Raw genomic sequence first — 18,031 nt, 5'->3', positions numbered from 1 at the left:
AGAAGACGACTGGTTATATTGGAGCAGGAATGACTACAGCTGGAAAGATCTGATTCCCTCTTTCAGCTGCTCAGTGCTCCTGGAACTCGATCCTTGTCTGGTGTGTTGAGAGTGGGCCTGCCTGAAGTGCCAGGAGGGACAATGAATAATTCATCCAGACCAAAAGGGCTGGGGGTGGGAGGAACTTGTGAAACCAAAAAAATTGCCTCTAATAAAGAGTTTGGGTGTGGAAATTGTGATTAAGAAATGTTAATGAACCTTGTTTGCAACTCCCTCTTCTTTGGAGAGAATACCTGTGTGTGTGTGTGTGTGTGTATGGTTGTCTTCCCTGTGGTGCTGGAGGCCTGGCCATCTGTCTCCTTGCCACTTAAAATACATTTCTGTGTGCCAGCATTGTAGGAGTCTCTGTTTTGGGGTTTTTTCCCTTCTCTGAGATGTATTTACTATTTGACTGTAATAACTAGCTACACATAGTAAATGCTGGCCTAGATCGTCTTGGGATAATTGCTGTTCACTCTCTGAAAGCAAACACACAATCCCTCCATTGTAGTGGAGGATTGGAGAGGGAAGTCTGTGGTAGAGATGGCCCCGCACCACCTGATACTGTTTTTCTTATCAGTAATTGTTGACTTGGAGTGTTTAATTTTTGAGTAGTGATATTTCACTTTATGGTCTTCAAACTATTGCAAGGACATCACACCGTGGTTGCAGAGGTGCACGAAGATTGCAGCTGTGCATGAGTATTGGAGCCATGCAAGGTGATTGCAGCCATCCACAAGAGTTGCAGTCATGCTGAAGGCCTGAAGCTGTGCCTGGTGATTGCAGCCATGCGAGAGGTTGGCTGCCCAAGTTGCTGGTTCCTGAATTTGGGTTTGCATTAATATTTAATAAACTGGTTCTATGATTGTGTTTGTGAGAATTTTGTGCTAACTTTTTTTAGCCCTGCTGCTCATTTCAACACATGCTGACCTCATGTTTTGCAGTCTCACCCCTAAAATAAGGGATCCTGAGACAGGGCCCTAGCCCCTTTCCTGTGTGGTTACAGGCTCAGGAGCCACATAGAGGTGGGGATTAAATATGGATTGAGCACCTGGCTTCTTAACGTTCTTAGGCACAAGCAGATGTCTTATGGGATTTTGGAAAAATCCCTTTATGCTGCCAGTCTATATCTTTAAGTGCCTTAATATAATCAAATATCTGGGTTCCAGGTGGTCTAGATACCATGTGCTCCCTGCCTAGCAAGTGTGCTGCTGACACATGACAGATGGGAAGTTACATAGCTCAGGGTCCTTGTCTCCTTTTATCTTTCCCTCATGGTAGAGGAAACCAAAATTAGACTCTAAATGGCTTCTCAGGGATGTGTTAGGTACCAGTGCTGGGACTCTGCTTGTCTGAACTGTCTGTGTTAGAGGGGAGAAATGGGAAGCATTCACCGTTTGCACTGGACTGCCTGCCCATGTAGGGCAATGTTTGAGGGATGGTGGTGGCCGAGACAAGCAGCCTGCTGTAACAGAGGGTTGCCCTGGCCTCCCTGTGCTGGCAGGCATGGGTCTGGCTCAGTACATGGGTAGCCCTGATATCAGCAGGATGACTTTGCACGATGCTTGAGTTCACGTGGGGCTTGAGCCATCTGTGCTGCTGCATTGCATTGCACTAAGCGCATGCTGCTGCCCAAGTAAATCACTTATCTGCTCTGCAGGGAGCAGTAACTGTCTAATCTCTTTATCTTTTTCTGTGTCCAGCCCTCAGTGCCACCAGTGCCAAACTACAAGCTCTCCATGTCGATCCCAGAATGGCTCCAGGCAATACAGACCTACATGAAGATGCTGCAGTATCCTTCTTCAGCATGTGGTCTCCAAAAAGCAGGCTGGCATGTGCCCAGCATGAATTAACAGGGTTTACAGAAGCACTAGCTAGTCACAGAGGCTTGGGATCATTTGTGGGTTAAAGGATGCCTCTAAGGATTTGTGGTAGCACCTGCAGCACTGAACTTGTCATAGCAATCCTTTGGGAGGTGTAATTAACGTTAAATGATATTGAGGAATTTAACTGAAGTGACATTGGTGGGAGTAGAACTGCTTATTTTTAAGTTGGTTTAAAATGTTGTTATGATTGGATTGTGATGCCTAGAGCTGTAATATGGCATCTCATTGTAAAGTAACTAAGGGAGAGCCAGCATTGTGGCAAACCATTCCTCCCTCCACCCTGGCAAGCCCCTGTGGGCTCCCTGAGGACTGCCTATGTGCTCAGCTTGCAGGGGGTGTTTGTCATTAGGGTGAGGAGTACAAGCAGCTGTCCTGATCCTGGAGTGGACTGCCTTTCTTGTGGTACAGGAACTGGCTAAAGGAATCTGCCTTTCCAGATGTCTTTCTCTGCTTGGGAGAATTCATCAGAGATGTACACACCTAGACAGCCTCCCTGTCACTGCCCCATGCCTAGCACCTGCCTGTTTCCATTGTGGATGTAATGTCAGAGGAGGGGGTTGCTGGCCCAGTTACTGCTTTTCTGTTTTCCTTGTTTCTAACCTCTCTGTGTGTGTGTGTGTGTGTAAGCAGTGAGGGTGAGGAATGAATGTAAAGTCCTGGGAAGGATTAAGAAAAGGATATGGGTGGCAGCTGTAAGAGCATCCAAAAATAGCAGGCATGGTTAGCGTGCTGGAGAGCAGTGGCTGGGATAAAGGTGGCAGCCCGAGTTAGAGTTGCAGCAGCTGCTATGGGGAGGGAGGCTGGGGCCAGCCTGCTCTGCAGGGGCTGGCTCTTTTCTCTGCTGCATGTCGGCCACTTGGGCAGGACAAGAGGCTCACGGCTTGGTGGGATTGTGCTGGAGAGGAGACCGTGTCACACAGAGCTCCAAAAGTTATATATATAATTTTTCCACCCCCCAGAGGTCTTGAAATCTTGTGTGTTTCTATCTAGCAGGAGCAGGCCTTAGGCACAGAGTTTGGATCTGTTGTCAGAAAAGCTTTGAAGTGGGCTGGGAAACAGGGTCTGGGCTTCCTGTCAGGGCTGAAAGGCTGTTTGCTTTGTTGGGAGCACTCTGAAAGGGCCTCATGAATTAGGTTTTGAAGGCAAGAGGGAAGCAAGACCTTGTTTCTGGAGAACTGTGAATTCTAATTGAAATCAGTTCAAGCATCCTGGTGTGAGCTGGAGTTTTTTACTTAGATCATGGTTATATGTCAAGCAGCTGTGCTGTTTATAGCTCACAAGGTACCCTTTGCCTCCATGGGGTCACCTGTTTCTGCCCAGGTATCACCACCACAATTTTGCTGATACGAATGTTCTCGTGGCTATGTTGGGAACTAGGCTGGGGAATGGATTCAGCTGAAAAAATAACCTAGCAAAAGTAAGTGGGTGGTGTGATTATTATCTTTTTTTATTTTATTTTTGTTGGTGGTGTTTGGTCATTTTTGGTGTTTTTTTGTTTTACTGGATAGGTCAGTTTCCTAATGTGATTTACTACGTTACTGCTTGAACAGCTATGTGCAAGGAGCAGGGAAGAGGCTGCTTTTGGTGATGCTGCTGCTGCATGGTAGGCAAGTGTGTGCTGCACTCCTAGGCAAGCGTTGCTGAGGTTTGGTTGATGGGTGACTGTTGGCATCCTTTGCTGTGAACTTTTCTCCTGTGCTCATGGCGTTAACTGATGTTCTTGAGTTGCACTTTGCTGGTTATTTCCATTTCAAATGCACTGTATGTTTTAGAGAATTCTTTTTATTTTCTTAATGTAAATGTGTGTTCCTGATGTGCTTTTGGTTTACATGTCATATGTGAGCTCTGCAGCTGACTGAGTAAAAACTTGCAAAAGAAATAAGTTCTTTGAAACCGTGAATGATATTGATAGGTTTGGGAAGACTACAAAAGCTTTCTCTTGCCCAAATGGGAGCCTTTTTTCAAAGCTGTCACCTAATAGTGAGTGGGACCTAGAGGAAAAAAGAGCTCAGAACCCTCAAATGCCAAGTTTGTGTTGTTTTAGACAAACAGCCTTTTTGCTTGACTCTCCTCCTGATGCCAGTTACTATGTCATATAAAACAAGTTAAATAATGGCCTAATTTCACATGCCTGGGTTTCATCTCTGCTGATAATCAGTGACTTTTACTGGTTGTTTTATGTTTCAACAGGAAATTGGAACTGAAATTCACCTTTTGAATGTTGTAATTTTATTGTTTGACTGTTCAAGATACTTTCCTTTAACAGACGAAATTCAGATACAATCACACAGGAACACAGTTCTTTGAGATTAGAAAAAACAGACCTTTAAGTGGGTAAGTGTCTCTGGAAGTGGTCTAGTGCCCTCATCTCACATCGTGCCAGCTGGATCACCTTAGGCTTTTTAGGCACTGTGGCACCATGGCATGAGAAGGTAATTTTCTCCATGTACAGCTCCTCTGACAGGGCCAAAACTGTGTGTGTTGCTGCCTTTGCAAGGAGGTCCCAGCTTGATGCCAGGTGGTAAATTAACCTATTGAGGGCCAGCCTGTAGAAGGGCTGGTCTTGCTCAGCAGCTGCATGAGAGCTGCATAGCTGCAGGTCAAAGCTGAATGCGCAGGGCTGGGAAAACTCTCAGTTCTTGCTTCTTGGTGTTGGGCTGGGAGGACTGGGTTGTTCTAGTGGAAACTATATGGAGTCCTGATATTCTGGTTGTGCTGTAATACCCTTTGCTGATGGTAGGAAGAGATCAGCTATGCAAAATGCTGCTGGAATTTTGAAGTCTCTGACACAGTCCTTTCCCCTGGAGGGAGGGACAGACAGTCTGTCCTGGTTGTGCATCTCCTGTTGCCACACATCTTGCTGTTCCTTCCATGTTGGTGGGCTTGTGCTGGTTGGTGATCCGTTGTGTAGTGCAAGCATGATAGGACCCAGTAAATGAGGAGGTTAAGATGCAAAGTGATGTTGGCAGTGTTACGCTTTTATTTCAGGGTGATATTTAGATAAGCAGAATATAATTACTCCTGTAGACTGGCCTGTCTCTAGCTCTCCCTAGCCATCTGTTATTAATCTAATGGTCCATCACTGTGAATTCCATTTCCCATTCCAGTTCTGTGCTTCATATTTTTGTCTTGCTGACATCAATCTTTCCTGCTTCCTTTCTCTTTGTAATGTTCACTGCACTGTTGGAACTAGTTTAGAAGAATCCTGGTGAATTCAGTGATAGATGGGTTTGCAGAAGCTTAAACCAATTTTCAGGCCAGTCAATCACTTTTAAGTTTGTTCCATTACTTTTATTCAAGGAAGTGAAGGATGAAAATTAATTGGGCTCAGCAATCACCACTTGAAAGGCTGGATGAAAGTCTGGCTTATGACGATGGTATTCTTTCCTGGAAGGGAGCCAATATAGTGCTCACAGCTGGCGATGTACCTGTGGCTTTGGATTCTCTGCTAGGTGGTTCAATATTTCCTCTATTTACCTGTCTTATTGTTTGCTTGGGAACTTGTGACTGGCTCCTTGTCCTGTTGCGGAGTGGACTTCTGTGAGTGTCTTGGTATATGGTGTCAGAACTTCTGCGGAGTTAAGGAGAGCGCCCCTGGATATGGTCCAAGCCCTTGAGGCATCTCCTGCCAGCTCACCAGGCACAGTTGTGCCTGGTGAGCTGGACTTGCACAGTGTTAAGTCTAAGGCCTCTGTTGCTTTGATCCTTGACATGTTGGATGGAAGTGCTAGGACTAGTGGAGCTGTTAGGAGCACATGTAGCTGCCCAGAACCTGCCATACTGCAGCAGGGCTTGAATGCTTGCCTTGTCTTGGTTTCTCCAGCTTTGAGAAGGGGAATAATGTGTTGATCATCCTGTAATGGTAGGAGGTATCCCTAAAGTCTTTAATTTCCTTCTCATACCAGCTGAGGATATCTTCTCTGGCAGTTGTCCTTGGTGATTTGTTCTGCTGCCAGGCCAGACCTGAAAAGTCACCCACACCTGCGAGTTTTTTGCTGGAAGGTGTGTTCCACTTTAGAATAGATGTGCTTTCAGTGTGGCAACAAGTGTCTTGTACTGAGGTGACAAGCTCTGCCCTGAGCAAGTTCTGTGGTATGAAAGGCCTTGTTGCAGGACAAATTATATTTGCAAGTTAATCAGGCAAGATGCTGAGCACCTCCAGTTGCTGCTGGCTCTTGGAAGCTGAGGCTGTTCCCAGAGCTGTAATTTATTGCTGCTAAACATATTGCTTATTTCATAATATGAGGGCTCAAAGCTAATGCAAGTATGATGTGATCTTTGGCAGGCTCTCTTCAACAGAGCAGTGGCCGGACACAAAGAAACTGAGCACTAGATGGAAATTGAATATTCATAAATTCATGTGGAAATGTCCTAAAGCAGCTGGGGCATATTAATGAGTTTTTCTATTATGGAGAGAGGACTAGATATTATAGAGATTTACCATTAGCATCAGTGTGATGCCTGGGAAAATAAAAATGCCTGGTTGCGCTTAGGGAGAAGCATAAATTATCTATAGGAACTTATAACATTAAGGGACACAGGCTTGCTACAATTCAGTAATAACAATTTCTCTTAAGAAAAACCCACTGTTAGCTGTCGGCTTGCTTCTAGACTGCCAGACACCCCATGGATTTGTCTAGACTACAGATAACACTTGAAAATGTTAGATTTCTGTTGACATAGCTGTGTGAGTTGGGGCGGCAGAGATGTGATCCTGCAAACTGTGTGTTGTGTTCCTGTTATACTGGCAAACTGTGTCTGGGAATGCATCTTACCTTGCCTGGATTCGCTGTACTCGCACAAAATCCAGATTTACATGTCTTGCTACATTCACCATAGGAGTGCTTTGCTAGTGGAATATACTGGTATCCTGACATGGGGTGGGCATCTAGTAATGTCTCTGACTTCAATGCCAACAAACTTTTATTACTGGCTTTGCAAGGAGCAATAAACTGCCTGCAAGCTTCATTTTAGAATGCAGGCATGAGCCACAATGAGGAGCAAATATCTTTGTCCTCCTCTACCAAGTGTCTAGGGAGGTTGTAGATAGGTGTGGAATTGTGCTGTTCCTTCCAGTTAAGTGTCAGCTGATTGGTGGGACCTATGAATGAAGCAAAAACTGCTGTTTGTGTAGGTTCTGGGGGCTTTCAGAAATCACAGCTCAGAAGCTGCTCTGTGAAGATGGAGAGACATTCAGTGACTGCAGATATAAAGGGTAATCAATGGCAATAAAAGAGCGTGATAGAAGCAGTCACGTGGGAACGATGCAACCAAATAACAGAGGGGGGATGGAAAATAATACTGTTTCAATACACCATGTTATTAAGGAACTCTGATGGGGCTCTAAAGAAAAAGGGGCTCGTACCATTTCCAGACAATAGACTGCAGAAGGCATTTGACCATCTGCTTCCCTTTTGCACAAAGGGAGAATGTTACAGATACGGTGCTATGTTCGGCATGTGGTAGAAGTGCTTTTGCTTTTTTGAAACAAACTGGTTTTGAGAAGATTCATGAGAGCAGTAGCTGCTCTGCTGTTTTATCTCCTTTTACTCATATTGGTGCCTTTTGCTTCTCTGTTGGCTTCACTGGGAAGAATAAAACTGCCAGGAGCCTTAGAAAAACTTGGGAGAGGGAGATTTTATGGACCTCATGCAAGTACAGGGGCCAAGGGAAGGACTTTGTGGAAAACGTGTTGGAAAATCTCACTAAGGCACATTTTATTGAAGTCTGTAGGAGTCTTTCTGGTGAAGGTAATGTGCAACTTCTCCTAATGAGCATGGTCATTTCTGGAGTGACTCCAGTGTGATGGGTGCAAGCTGGTGAGATTCACTGGGTATGATAAAACTTTTGAACCTTTTTCGAACTTGTATATGATATTGGGTATCCCAGGGAAAAATCTGGGAGCAAAAGAAATTTGTGTTTCCCCTGAGATTACTGCAGTTGTCGCCGTTTTTAATAGGAAGCATCCAAAAGATTCAAAATCATCTCCTCTGTGGGCCTTCTCTTACTGCAGAAAGCAAGGGAGATAATCCAAGTGGGCTCCTGAAAGCGTTATAATTTGAGTCAATGTACAAGGAAATATCACCATCTGCCAAGGACTAGATCTCGAGGGAGGAGTGTGCAGCCCTGTCAGAGGCAGAAGTGTTCACTGTGGTCTGGGATAGAGATCTGCCTGGCAGACAGTGGTGTAAATGCCACAAAGAGGGAAGCTGCATGATGCTTATTTTTGACTGTAGTGGTCTCTCCCAGGTTACTGGAAGAGATAGGCTGCCTCTGAACTCACTGGGGTCTGTAGAGAGGGTGGCTTTGGGCTAGTTCCCAGCTAACTATGACATAATATGGAAAACTACTGCTTTACATTATCATATATGTGGAGTCTGTTCAGATAATTGGAAGGATTTAAATAAAATCTTTTAAACAAACCCTCCTCAGGCAGGGAATCAAAATGCTTGATGCTGGTTTTTAATTCTTTTCCCCTTCCTTAAATTAAATTGAAAAATTTAATGGTGTAGACTTTCTGGTCACAATTAACATCTGACACAGCATGGTAAAATTTCAGGAGTGAAAGAAAATAGGGAAAGGACAAGTCAAAGCACTTGTAATTAGTTGTTTTCAAATGAGCTGGATGCTCTCTTAGAGAACTGAAAAACAATCTCCAAATCATTAATACTTCTGTTAGAGGGTGTGGGGAGGATGGTTGCTCTTGTTGGAAACTGAGGAGGACAAAGATACTAGCCTTTAAAAAAAAAATTAAAAAAGAGAGAAAAGATAAGTCTAGGAACTATTTGAGTTTATCTGCAGCCTCAGGAAAAATGCTAGGGCAAATGAGTGTCTGGAACATAACAAGGCGGTAAGAGATAGGCAACATGAATTTAGTTTGGCGTGGTTTGTTTATGATAATTTCCTTCTGTAAGTGTGCAAGAGCTTTTGTCAATCAGGAAGAAGCTGTACTTGTGATGATTCTTTGCTTTAGTCTGGCTTTTGGCTGCCTCCAGATAAGGCAGGGACCTCTAGTCTAAATGAAACTGTTTTGACTAAGGACCCAACCTGGTAAAAAGCAGCATGCAGAAGGTGGTACTTAGCCAACTGTTTGCTCTTGCCTAGCAGAGTTTGTTGGGTGAGGTGTGCAGTCTGCCTCAGGTAAATGTTTTTTTTTCATTAATGGTATGGATAAGACTAATTGTTTGCTAATAAATGTGCTTAGTGGTCCAGGCTGGACAAGGTGACAGGGCTTTGCAAGGCAACATTGGGATTCAGAGTGATCTTGAAGGGTAAGAGAGAGCTCGGCTGAAATAAACAGTAGGTGTATGAGTAAGGGCAATTATAGAGAAGGGATTTGGGAATAGCCAGCTGTGGGAATACACAATGGAGAAAGAAAGGCTAGTTTTACACAGAAGGAGCAGATCTTAAAAAGAAAAGAGAAATACTGGTGGGTTTAACTGGAAAAAAACAACAAACAACTAACAGCACACTGGGTTGGTTGCAAAAATATACTGAAAGTTGAGTTCAGAAGGAAATTGGTTTAATTGTGTTGTGGTGGTGGGCTCAGCTGAAAGACTATGAAATGTGAGTCAGTTGAAGAGAGTCCAAAAATAAAGCAACAAACATTGCCCAAGGTCTAGAAAATATGACCTAAGGGAAGATTTGGAGTGAGAGAAAGATGGGGGGCTGAAAAGGGAAAACATAAATCTGTCTGCTTTCTCATGTTTACAGAAGAGAGGGTAGATTACAGCCTGTCATGTATAAAAACCTGAGTTGCAAGAGGAGACATAATGCATGATCTCCATGCTCGCTGTGGATAGCAGAAATAAATTTTTATTTAAATTGCAGAAAAGGAAATATTTGGTTTAAACATTAGGTGACCTTCTTAGATGCAAGGTTAAGTATAGGATAGATTAACTGGTGGGTTCCTGAGCCTTTGAGAAACCACTTATTAAAAGTAGGTTGGAAAATTATCTGTGAGGAGCAATTTAGATTTGGCTTATGCCACTTTGGGCAGAGCGCTGGCTTTAGCATTCTCCAAAGGCTCTGCTTCCAGTGCAGATGTGGGGTTTAAGGCCACACTTCATCTGAAACTTGTGAAAAGTGGAATGACTCTCTGGTAATTGAATTGGGGCATGTGCATAGACCCCGTGGTCTCTGTTGCTAATGCAGAGGAAAAGCAAACTGTTTGCAGAGTATTCCCCAGGACTCTGGGATAAATGTGTGTGGCAACAGAATCTGCCCTGTAGGTGCAGATGGTTGCCCATTCGCTGATCATCGATGCCTGCTGAGCAACGCTCCTCATGCACAGATCCTCATTGCCCTCTTGGTCTGGAGGCCATGGCTGTCTCTGAGCCACCGAGTCCTGGGTGGCCCACTGAGCACCAGCTGCAGCTCCCAGACCTGGGTGATTTGAGCAGGAGGTGGGACAGGAGGTCTTCCTGGGGTCTCCTGAGCCCAGCTATGTAAAGTGAAGGGAGGGCTGCCACTAGCCTCAGGAGGGACAGCTGTGATCCCTGTGCACTAGTGGGGTATGTCTTTAAGCAAGCAAAATGGCTCTCCTGATTGATTTAAATCTGTTTTAATAACCATACAGTGTCCTGGAGAGCTGCACTTCAGAACCAGTGCCTATGTGACTTGCAAACAGCATATGTGTTAAAAACAGCTTAGTGTGAGTGTTGCTGTGATGTGTAAGTTGGTAGTAATTTGGTTGCTCATTTAGGCCAGTTACTTTAAAGACTTCCCCTTTGGCTATGGAGCCATTAATGTTATCTCCATGCTGACAACACCTTGAAATCATGACAGCAGTGAGCTTATAAAAGCAGGCTTTAGGAGACCTGATGCTGTGTGTGGTGACAAGGCAGCTCCAGCACAGTTACTGTGTTTACCTGCTGGCAGCAGGGTCAACATAGGTGTGGACCTGAGGAGGAGATGCTGACCCTGTCCTTTGGGCTGTGTTGCATGCATACATTACACTAAGTGGCTTGAAGCTAAATAGTTTTACAACTTGGGCTTTTTTAATCTCTGGTAAACATTCATAATCAACTGTGACCTTGTGGTTGTTTTGTTTTTTTCCCCTCCCTGAAGTTAGAAGATAGGAAATTCAGTGGGTCATCTTGTTTGTGGGTACCTCCCATACATCATCTGCATGTAATACTTCCCTGGATGAAAATGGGGCTTTGTAGCTGCTGCTGTTGCATCCAGCACTGAGGCACCACTGTGGGGGATAAAGGGGCTCCATTGTGCACCCTTGCTGAAGCTGCTCCCTGCTTCCAGTAGTGGGGTTTCTGTGACTGGTTACGAGCATGTAGGAAGCAAGCTAACTCTAATTTGTCTTCTGTACTGCTGGCAGTGTAAGGAACAGATGTTTACAAATGAAAAGACAATTTCTAACTTGGATAGATGGGACATGGAATGGCTGTGACGGACTAGAATAGTGGTGGAAGCTGTATTGCCATTTGCACTCAATACAAGGTTTAAAATGCACGAGGTAGGCGAATTAGAAAGTGGGAAAAACAAACTAATGATTTCAAATGCATATTTTCAACATCTTCTCTAATACAAATACTTTTATCACTTAATTTCCTGCTTCCTTAGAGATTGGTTTACAAAGCTCTTCTCAGGGTAAGAATACAGATAGAGAAGACTTCAAAATAGAAGTCATCCTTTGGTTTGTTTTTTAGCTTCCTTTTTTTTGGTATGTCACTGAATATGACTTTTCTGGCCTTTTTTATTTCCTTTCAGTATATATTTTTTTTTAAGTCTGGGATTTCAGGATCTGCCTGTGGAAGGGGGTAGGGTACCTAGTGGGTTCATGGTGTGATGTCAGTCTGGCACAACAGCTTTCTCAGCTAAGCTGAGATTTGGTTGCTTCTTTTTCATCGAAGTGGTGTTCCTACCAGATAACTCTACTCTAAAAACAGGAGTCCAGATTGTAACTAAACTCTGTGAACTAAACTTCCAAAATCCCTGGCATACACAGTTTCCTGCACTCCTGCAGGAAATCCTATTTTTTTTTTACCACTTTCCCAATCCACAGGAGGTGGGGGGCAGCAGCAAGAAGGATAGCTCAGCTTGCAGTGGTTTGAGGTAGAACTTTCTGTAGAGCGAATTTCAGTAAAAAGGCATTAAATTCTTCTTTGCACCTACAGCTACAGGCTCACAGAGGTATTTGTAGCTTTCAGGGGACCATCACATAACCATCTTCTCTCCTCTATTTTTCCAGAGAAGAGCCAGGATTAGTTTGAAAATAAGCTGAATTTTGTCCTGCTGTGGGAGCTCACGTGATTGCCAGCTTTTGCAGCACAGCAGGGCTTTGTGTTACAGTCTGAAGTGAGTCTCCTCAAGTTGCTGCAAGAGGCAGAGAGGACTGGATTCCCATCTTCAAAGGCTGGAAGGCACTGGGATACCAAACACCCCCCCCCGCCCTTTTTTTTTTTTTTTAAATTGTTTTCAGTCATCCTTCAGGAGTCAACAGGGTTCTGGCAAGTTGTTGAAGAGGAGAATCAAGGTCACTAGTGCTTGTTGAGATAAGAACTGGATGCACCTGGCTCTTAGTGTACAAGAGGACCCTTTGATTCCTGTCAACTGCTCCAACTGAAAGGATTGAAAACCTTTTTGTTTCTCTCCTAGGTTAATGGAGACAGCAAAAGAAATGACCAGGGAGTCCTTACCTATCAAATGCCTTGAAGCAGTTATCCTGGGGATGTATCCTTTCATATGCCTGTGGCTTTTTCTACTGCAGTGCTGTTTAATGTATTGCCTTTCCTGGGTGGTGTTTGAGATAGTCACAGCCAAAGGTAAGTGCCAGCAGCTCAGGGAATTGCTGTGGTATTGATCAACGAGTTGCCAAATCACATAGGTTTGTCGGTAGGAGCTTGGATGCTGTGTGCCCGTCTCAAAAGTGCCACATTCCAGCCATGTCAACTTTGTCTCCTGCCCTGGTAATCTGCATAATGTAAGGATATGACCCAAAGTGCCCAGATAAATATCTGTCTACAGAATTCCTGTTTTCTTCATTAGTATTTCCCTGCTGGTTCCTGTTGGAGCATGGTAACACCTAGCCTATGTTTGTCTAATATTTACACAGCAAAGTCATGTTAGTTTTTGTGTCTCAGCCCACAGCTGTCCTTTGTGCAGAAACATTTTGCATTATAGTTAAACATTTAAGCATAATGCTTGCTTCCTACCAAGTCTCTGAAAAAAACCCCAAGAATATTTTAATTTAGAAACTGACTTGCTTCTTGACCCTCTTGTGCTGTCACTGATAAATCAACCTGCATCATCCTAAAACACCAGAGGAGGGCAAGGCAGGGCTACAGGAATAATTGTATTCTGGGTATGTCTTGCCACAACTGATCAAGTTTGATTTAAAACAAAACCTCAACCCAGAATAAGCCCCGAAGCAAACCAGCCGCTGGCATGTCTTGGCAGCATTTTGCTTGCTGCTGCTGCCCCCTCTCGTGGGAAAAGGAGCTGGCAGAGCCTGGCAGGTAGTGCCCGGTGTTGGCTCATGAGTTGGGGTGGCTGCTGTGGAGTGGTAAGGGGACGTGGGCTGAGCAAGCATGTGGTGTGCAAGACTTGATGCTGGATGTGGTCCCCATGGTGCTAGGAGGTCTGTGGTGTGCACTGGGGCCTGCCTGTGTGCCAGGGATGGGCTTCAGGTCCGAGTCTGACAGGTGGCTCTGGTGACTGGGGGTTTCCATCTCCTGCAAATGCTGGCAGGGTGTGCATGAAGCTAGAGGGATGAGGGTCCAAGGCAATTGATGTCAGTAAGAGAATCAAGCCAATGCCCTCCTGCAAACAGAATGATCCACTGATGTCAGTGGATCTGTTGTACTTGCCCTTGTATCAGGTTTGTGTCCCAAACTTATTTGGGAATGATCTGGGAGATAATCCCCAGGTGGAGCCGATGCTGTTCTGCAGTGTCAATGTGGCTTCTAGTTCTGTTTCAAGCACTGAATAAATTATTTCATGTATTACACCAGCAGAGGGTGAACATACTAGTGGCATGCAGAGGGTGATAACCTAAAAGTATTCTTGCGGATATAAAGTTTTGACTCGGACTGTTTTATTTTGGAAAGAGGGTTTATTCTGCTTGCCTCAAACCTGACTTTTTTTTTTTTCCCCAGGGTGTGGAAGCAGAATAGTTGAAAGCTATGGTTTATGCTGTTGGGTGTAATCTGAAATTTCTTCAGACTTTTAAGATTAGGATTAATCTTTCTCTCTGTAGAGGTTACTTTAATTTTTTTATTTTTTTTTAAATTGAGATTACCTTCTGAAAAGGCTTAGGCAGGGGAGGATGTGGGACAAGCCAGTCTTCCTATGGCTTTTACTTGCTGTCTTGGAAGTCTCCTTTGTGAGAACTGGAGCTATCTGCTGGGGTGGTGTGGTCCAGTAAAAGATGCATTAAAGTTTAAAAGATCTATGCAATACAAAACTTAAGGATTTTGCTTGAAGTGTGGGTACACAAAGAGTCTAGCAGTGGTGAGTGGATGGGCTGTCTGAATATGTGTGCTTTGGAAGTGGCCAATACATCCCATGTCCATGCAGAAATTCTTGGTGCTGTGCTGCCTGTGTGCTGTGTGGGCTTTTGGAAGGCAATGTGCACTTGCAGCCCAGAAAGCCAACTGTATCCTTGGCTGCATCAAAAGAAGCATGGCCAGCAGGTTGAGTGAGGTGACTTTTTTCCTCTGTTCTGCACTCGTGAGACCCCACCTGGAGTACTGTGTCCAGTTCTGGAGCCCCCAACAGAAGAAGGACATAGAATTCTTGGAGTGAGTCTGGAGGAGGGCCACAAAGATGATCAAAGGGCTGGAGCACCTCAGCTACAAGGACAGGCTGAGTTGGGGTTGTTCAGCCTGGAGAAGAGAAGGCTCTGGGGAGACCTTACAGCAGTCTTCCAGTACCTAAAGGGGCTACAGGAAAGCTGGGGAGAGACTTGTTACAAGGGCTTGTAGTAATAGGACAAGGGGTAATGGATTAAAACTTGAAGAGGGGCGATTTAGGTTTGACATAGGCAAAAATTCTGTAGTGTGAGGTTGATGAGACACTGGCACATGTCGCCCAGAGGAGCTGTGGATTCCCCCTCCCGGAAAGTGTTCAAGGCCAGGCTGGATGGGGCTTGGAGCAGCCTGGTCTAGTGGGAGGTGTCCCTGCCCATGTGGGGGGGGTTGGAACTAGATTAACTTAAACCATTCTATGCTTCTATGATCTTTGTAACAGCATGTGGGGAAGTGTGCGTATTTTTCTCAGCCATGAGATTTTGATCATCTGTGTTGCCCTCGGGGTGGGACCATGGTGAGGCCAGCAGCTGCCACTTGCTTCTCGAGGTCAGGTGGTTACCAGATAAGAGGTGCGCTTACACTCTCTGGAGTGTCAACTAATGTCTTCACGTATGCCTGAGCTGAGCATCCCTGTGTGTGTGTGTGTTAACCTCTGGTTCCCTTCTTTGTCTCTGGAAATAAGGTACTGCTTGTAATTTGTGTGCTGGCAGGCTTTGCTGTGTTGCTTGGATACCAAGAAGAGCACAGCCCACTGCAGCGGGCCCTGGCGTGAGCCTTCATTCAAAGGCTGGCTCGCGCAGAGCAGCTTAGCAAGATGTCATTTTAATTGAGCTGCTTGCTGGCTCGTGCCATTGCCTTTTACTGTATGACTGCCTATAAAATGCTTCTCTAATCCCTCTTGGTGCAGAATTAAGTTTTGCATAATTGCCTTCATACTAGATCTTAAAGCATTTTTACAGGGCATTGAGTTAAAATGCTGGGATACCTTGTCTGCATGTACCAAGGGAGCAGCTGCTGTGAGATGACTGAAGGCTTGTACAAATCTCCCAATATTATTTTGCAGCAGTCTGCATGGCTTTTCTTCCCTGCATAGCTGTCTGAACGGGCTTCTTATCTCCCTGCTTACATGGTCTACTCATCAGTGCCTGACCAGAGGCATTCCTCTTGCTGTTTCCCCCAGGGCATTTCTCAGTTCAGTTGTACATCAGCTGAGTAATGATGCATTCAGCCTATTCTTTCTGAGCAAGGATCAGAATGACTTGTGCTTAAGAAAGGGAGCAGTAAACCAAAAATTCCAAGGGAATTTTATCTGTGCTCTATTCACTTTATTAAAATGTAGAGAGCAAAATTTCAGAGAGGGAGAGAGGAAGTGGCACAGTGCATCCATCCTCAGGAGTCTCTCTGAGTGTCTGTGTTGGGTGAATATAACTCCTCTTGCCTGTGCCTCTCCCAGGTCATGCGAGGTGACGGTCGGACCCATGCAGTGTATTAGACCTCCCGCCTGTCCAATATCATTACGTGAGAAAGAGGAGAGCAGAAGTGCCTCAGGAGGGAGAAATAGTTTAATAGCTTCTGCCCTGTGCCTGCTGTGCATTTAATCAGTGGATTATGTTTATTACTGCTCTTCCTGCTTAGCAGTGACATCCCTGGGCTGAGAGTGAGTGTTTTCAGTAGTGGAGAGTTTTTTGCCACAGTCATTGCAGGATACTGTTGTTCCTGCAGTGCCTCTTCTTGCCTCATGTATGCTTGTCCACAGCTTGACCTGCTTGTAACTGAAATGTGGGCAAGGAGGGTCCTGCTGAGTATCTACACCCCCTCTGGTAGCCTGGAAGAGCTGGGAGAGAGCTTTTAATCGCTTCAGTTGTTACAGTCTAATCTTACAGTAGTCACCTCAGACTGCAGCTGGGCACTGGAGAGCAAAACAAGCAATGCCTGGCAGTCCTGCTTTGGGAGGCTGAGCCAGCTGCTGGAGCTGTTCCTTTGTGGGCCCTGGAGTTGCTGAGGGAAACCTGAGCCCTCTATGCAGATGACATCCAGATGCGGGCTCCCTAGTACTCTGCCTCACAGTAAGCAATCCCAGTTCTAGGATGTTGGCTCTCCTAGAGCCTGTGGGAAATGCCATCTGACTCTAGGCTGTGGTTGGAAACTTCTGTGAGTGTTTACTGCTGGCAGTTGGAGGCCCTCTAACAGCATGAGCAGTTGCTCAGAAAAACAGCTTTTTTGTTTTGATGAAGCCTTCTCTGGCCATTTTGAAGTGTGAGGTTTATTTTCCTCCTGCTTCACCTCCTCCCTCTGTGCTAGTGCCTTCAGCATTGCTAGTGTAAATAAAACTGCCTCCTCATTCCTCTCAGCCTGCTCTTGTCTCCTCCAGCTTGCTCATGCCCTGTGGCACAGCTTGTTGTGATGGCTTGGGGTGCTTGCTTGTGCTTCCCCAGCCCTTGTGAGTGGCAGGAGAGGAGGGGACGAGAAACCCTGCGGCTTTCTGTGCTCACCTTGACCAGACTCCAGCAAAAAAAGCCCTTGCTGGGCTCCAAGACAAGAAGCACTGTGATGTTGTCCTGTCTGAGTTAAATAACGGAGAAATTAAAACTAACATATAACAAATTGATTAGCACAAACGATGCAGTGGGCACTTGTTTGCTCAATATCAGGTTCGTCTGTCTTTCACTATTTTGTCTCTGCTTTACAAGGCAGAGTGGGACTTGTAGTGGAGACGACAGAACGTGTCGTTCATGATGCTGGGTCTTCTTGCAGCTGGAGGAGAAGCATCTGCCAGTCTGGACAACATCCAGAATTTCTTGGTTTGTTTCAAACTGCAGGGCACTGCTGTACTGACTTATGTTTGGACTTTTCTCTTTTGGGGCTCTGAGGAGGAGAGTCTCTCCACATCTCCTGTTCCTGGAGGTCTCTGTGGCTCTGGGCCCTTACTGGTGCTGGAAGAGGGGGCACAATGCGGGGATAGCACTTGTCTCCTCACCTGTCACTACCACACCCCTTGCACAGTTGCTGCCTGTCAGCTTGGCAAAGGCACCAGGTTTTTTTTCCCCACAGCTAAACTCCTGTTGAAATCAGTTTAGATGCAGGTGGGCTGAAGTCCTTGCAGTGTGTCCCCTTGCCTTCTGTTCAGCTGGCTGCAGTTCTTAGTGGTGGTGGAAAACTACTGGTGGCAAGTAACCCAAGCTCACCTAGCCACAGGGAGCCAGCTACTGTTTGGCAGGTGGTATCAGCTGCTAAGACCTATTTCCAGAAATATTCAAAGACCGCAGCCAAAGAACTGACATGTGGAAAGGTCCTGCTCCAATTAGTTATTAATAATAATTGAGAAAGTAAGAGGGAACA

The 18,031-nt window shown here is 45.2% G+C and overlaps 3 protein-coding genes across 3 annotated transcripts in view; all 3 read left to right on the top strand.

The window, feature by feature from the left end:
• The window catches only part of FLVCR1 (FLVCR heme transporter 1), a 29,328-nt gene extending 27,567 nt beyond the window's left edge, over positions 1–1,761 (top strand). The window contains exon 13 of the transcript XR_007889188.1: positions 1,743–1,761. The gene's annotated coding sequence lies outside the window, so the exon portion shown is untranslated. The remainder of the gene's footprint in view (positions 1–1,742) is intronic.
• The window catches only part of VASH2 (vasohibin 2), a 35,282-nt gene that overhangs the window by 4,108 nt on the left and 13,143 nt on the right, over positions 1–18,031 (top strand). The window contains exons 2-4 of the mRNA XM_051616347.1: positions 1,743–1,831; positions 4,203–4,259; positions 12,540–12,614. Of these exons, the coding sequence (XP_051472307.1) occupies positions 1,743–1,831; positions 4,203–4,259; positions 12,540–12,614 (221 nt within the window). The remainder of the gene's footprint in view (positions 1–1,742; positions 1,832–4,202; positions 4,260–12,539; positions 12,615–18,031) is intronic.
• RPS6KC1 (ribosomal protein S6 kinase C1) overlaps positions 8,990–18,031 on the top strand; it is a 142,389-nt gene continuing 133,347 nt past the window's right edge. The window contains exon 1 of the mRNA XM_051616326.1: positions 8,990–8,996. The gene's annotated coding sequence lies outside the window, so the exon portion shown is untranslated. The remainder of the gene's footprint in view (positions 8,997–18,031) is intronic.

This window comes from Apus apus, chromosome 3 (genome assembly GCF_020740795.1).
Source record: "Apus apus isolate bApuApu2 chromosome 3, bApuApu2.pri.cur, whole genome shotgun sequence".
Classification (NCBI taxonomy): domain Eukaryota; kingdom Metazoa; phylum Chordata; class Aves; order Apodiformes; family Apodidae; genus Apus; species Apus apus.
Note: the sequence above shows the minus strand (reverse complement) of the source record. Positions and strands in the feature narration are given on the sequence as shown.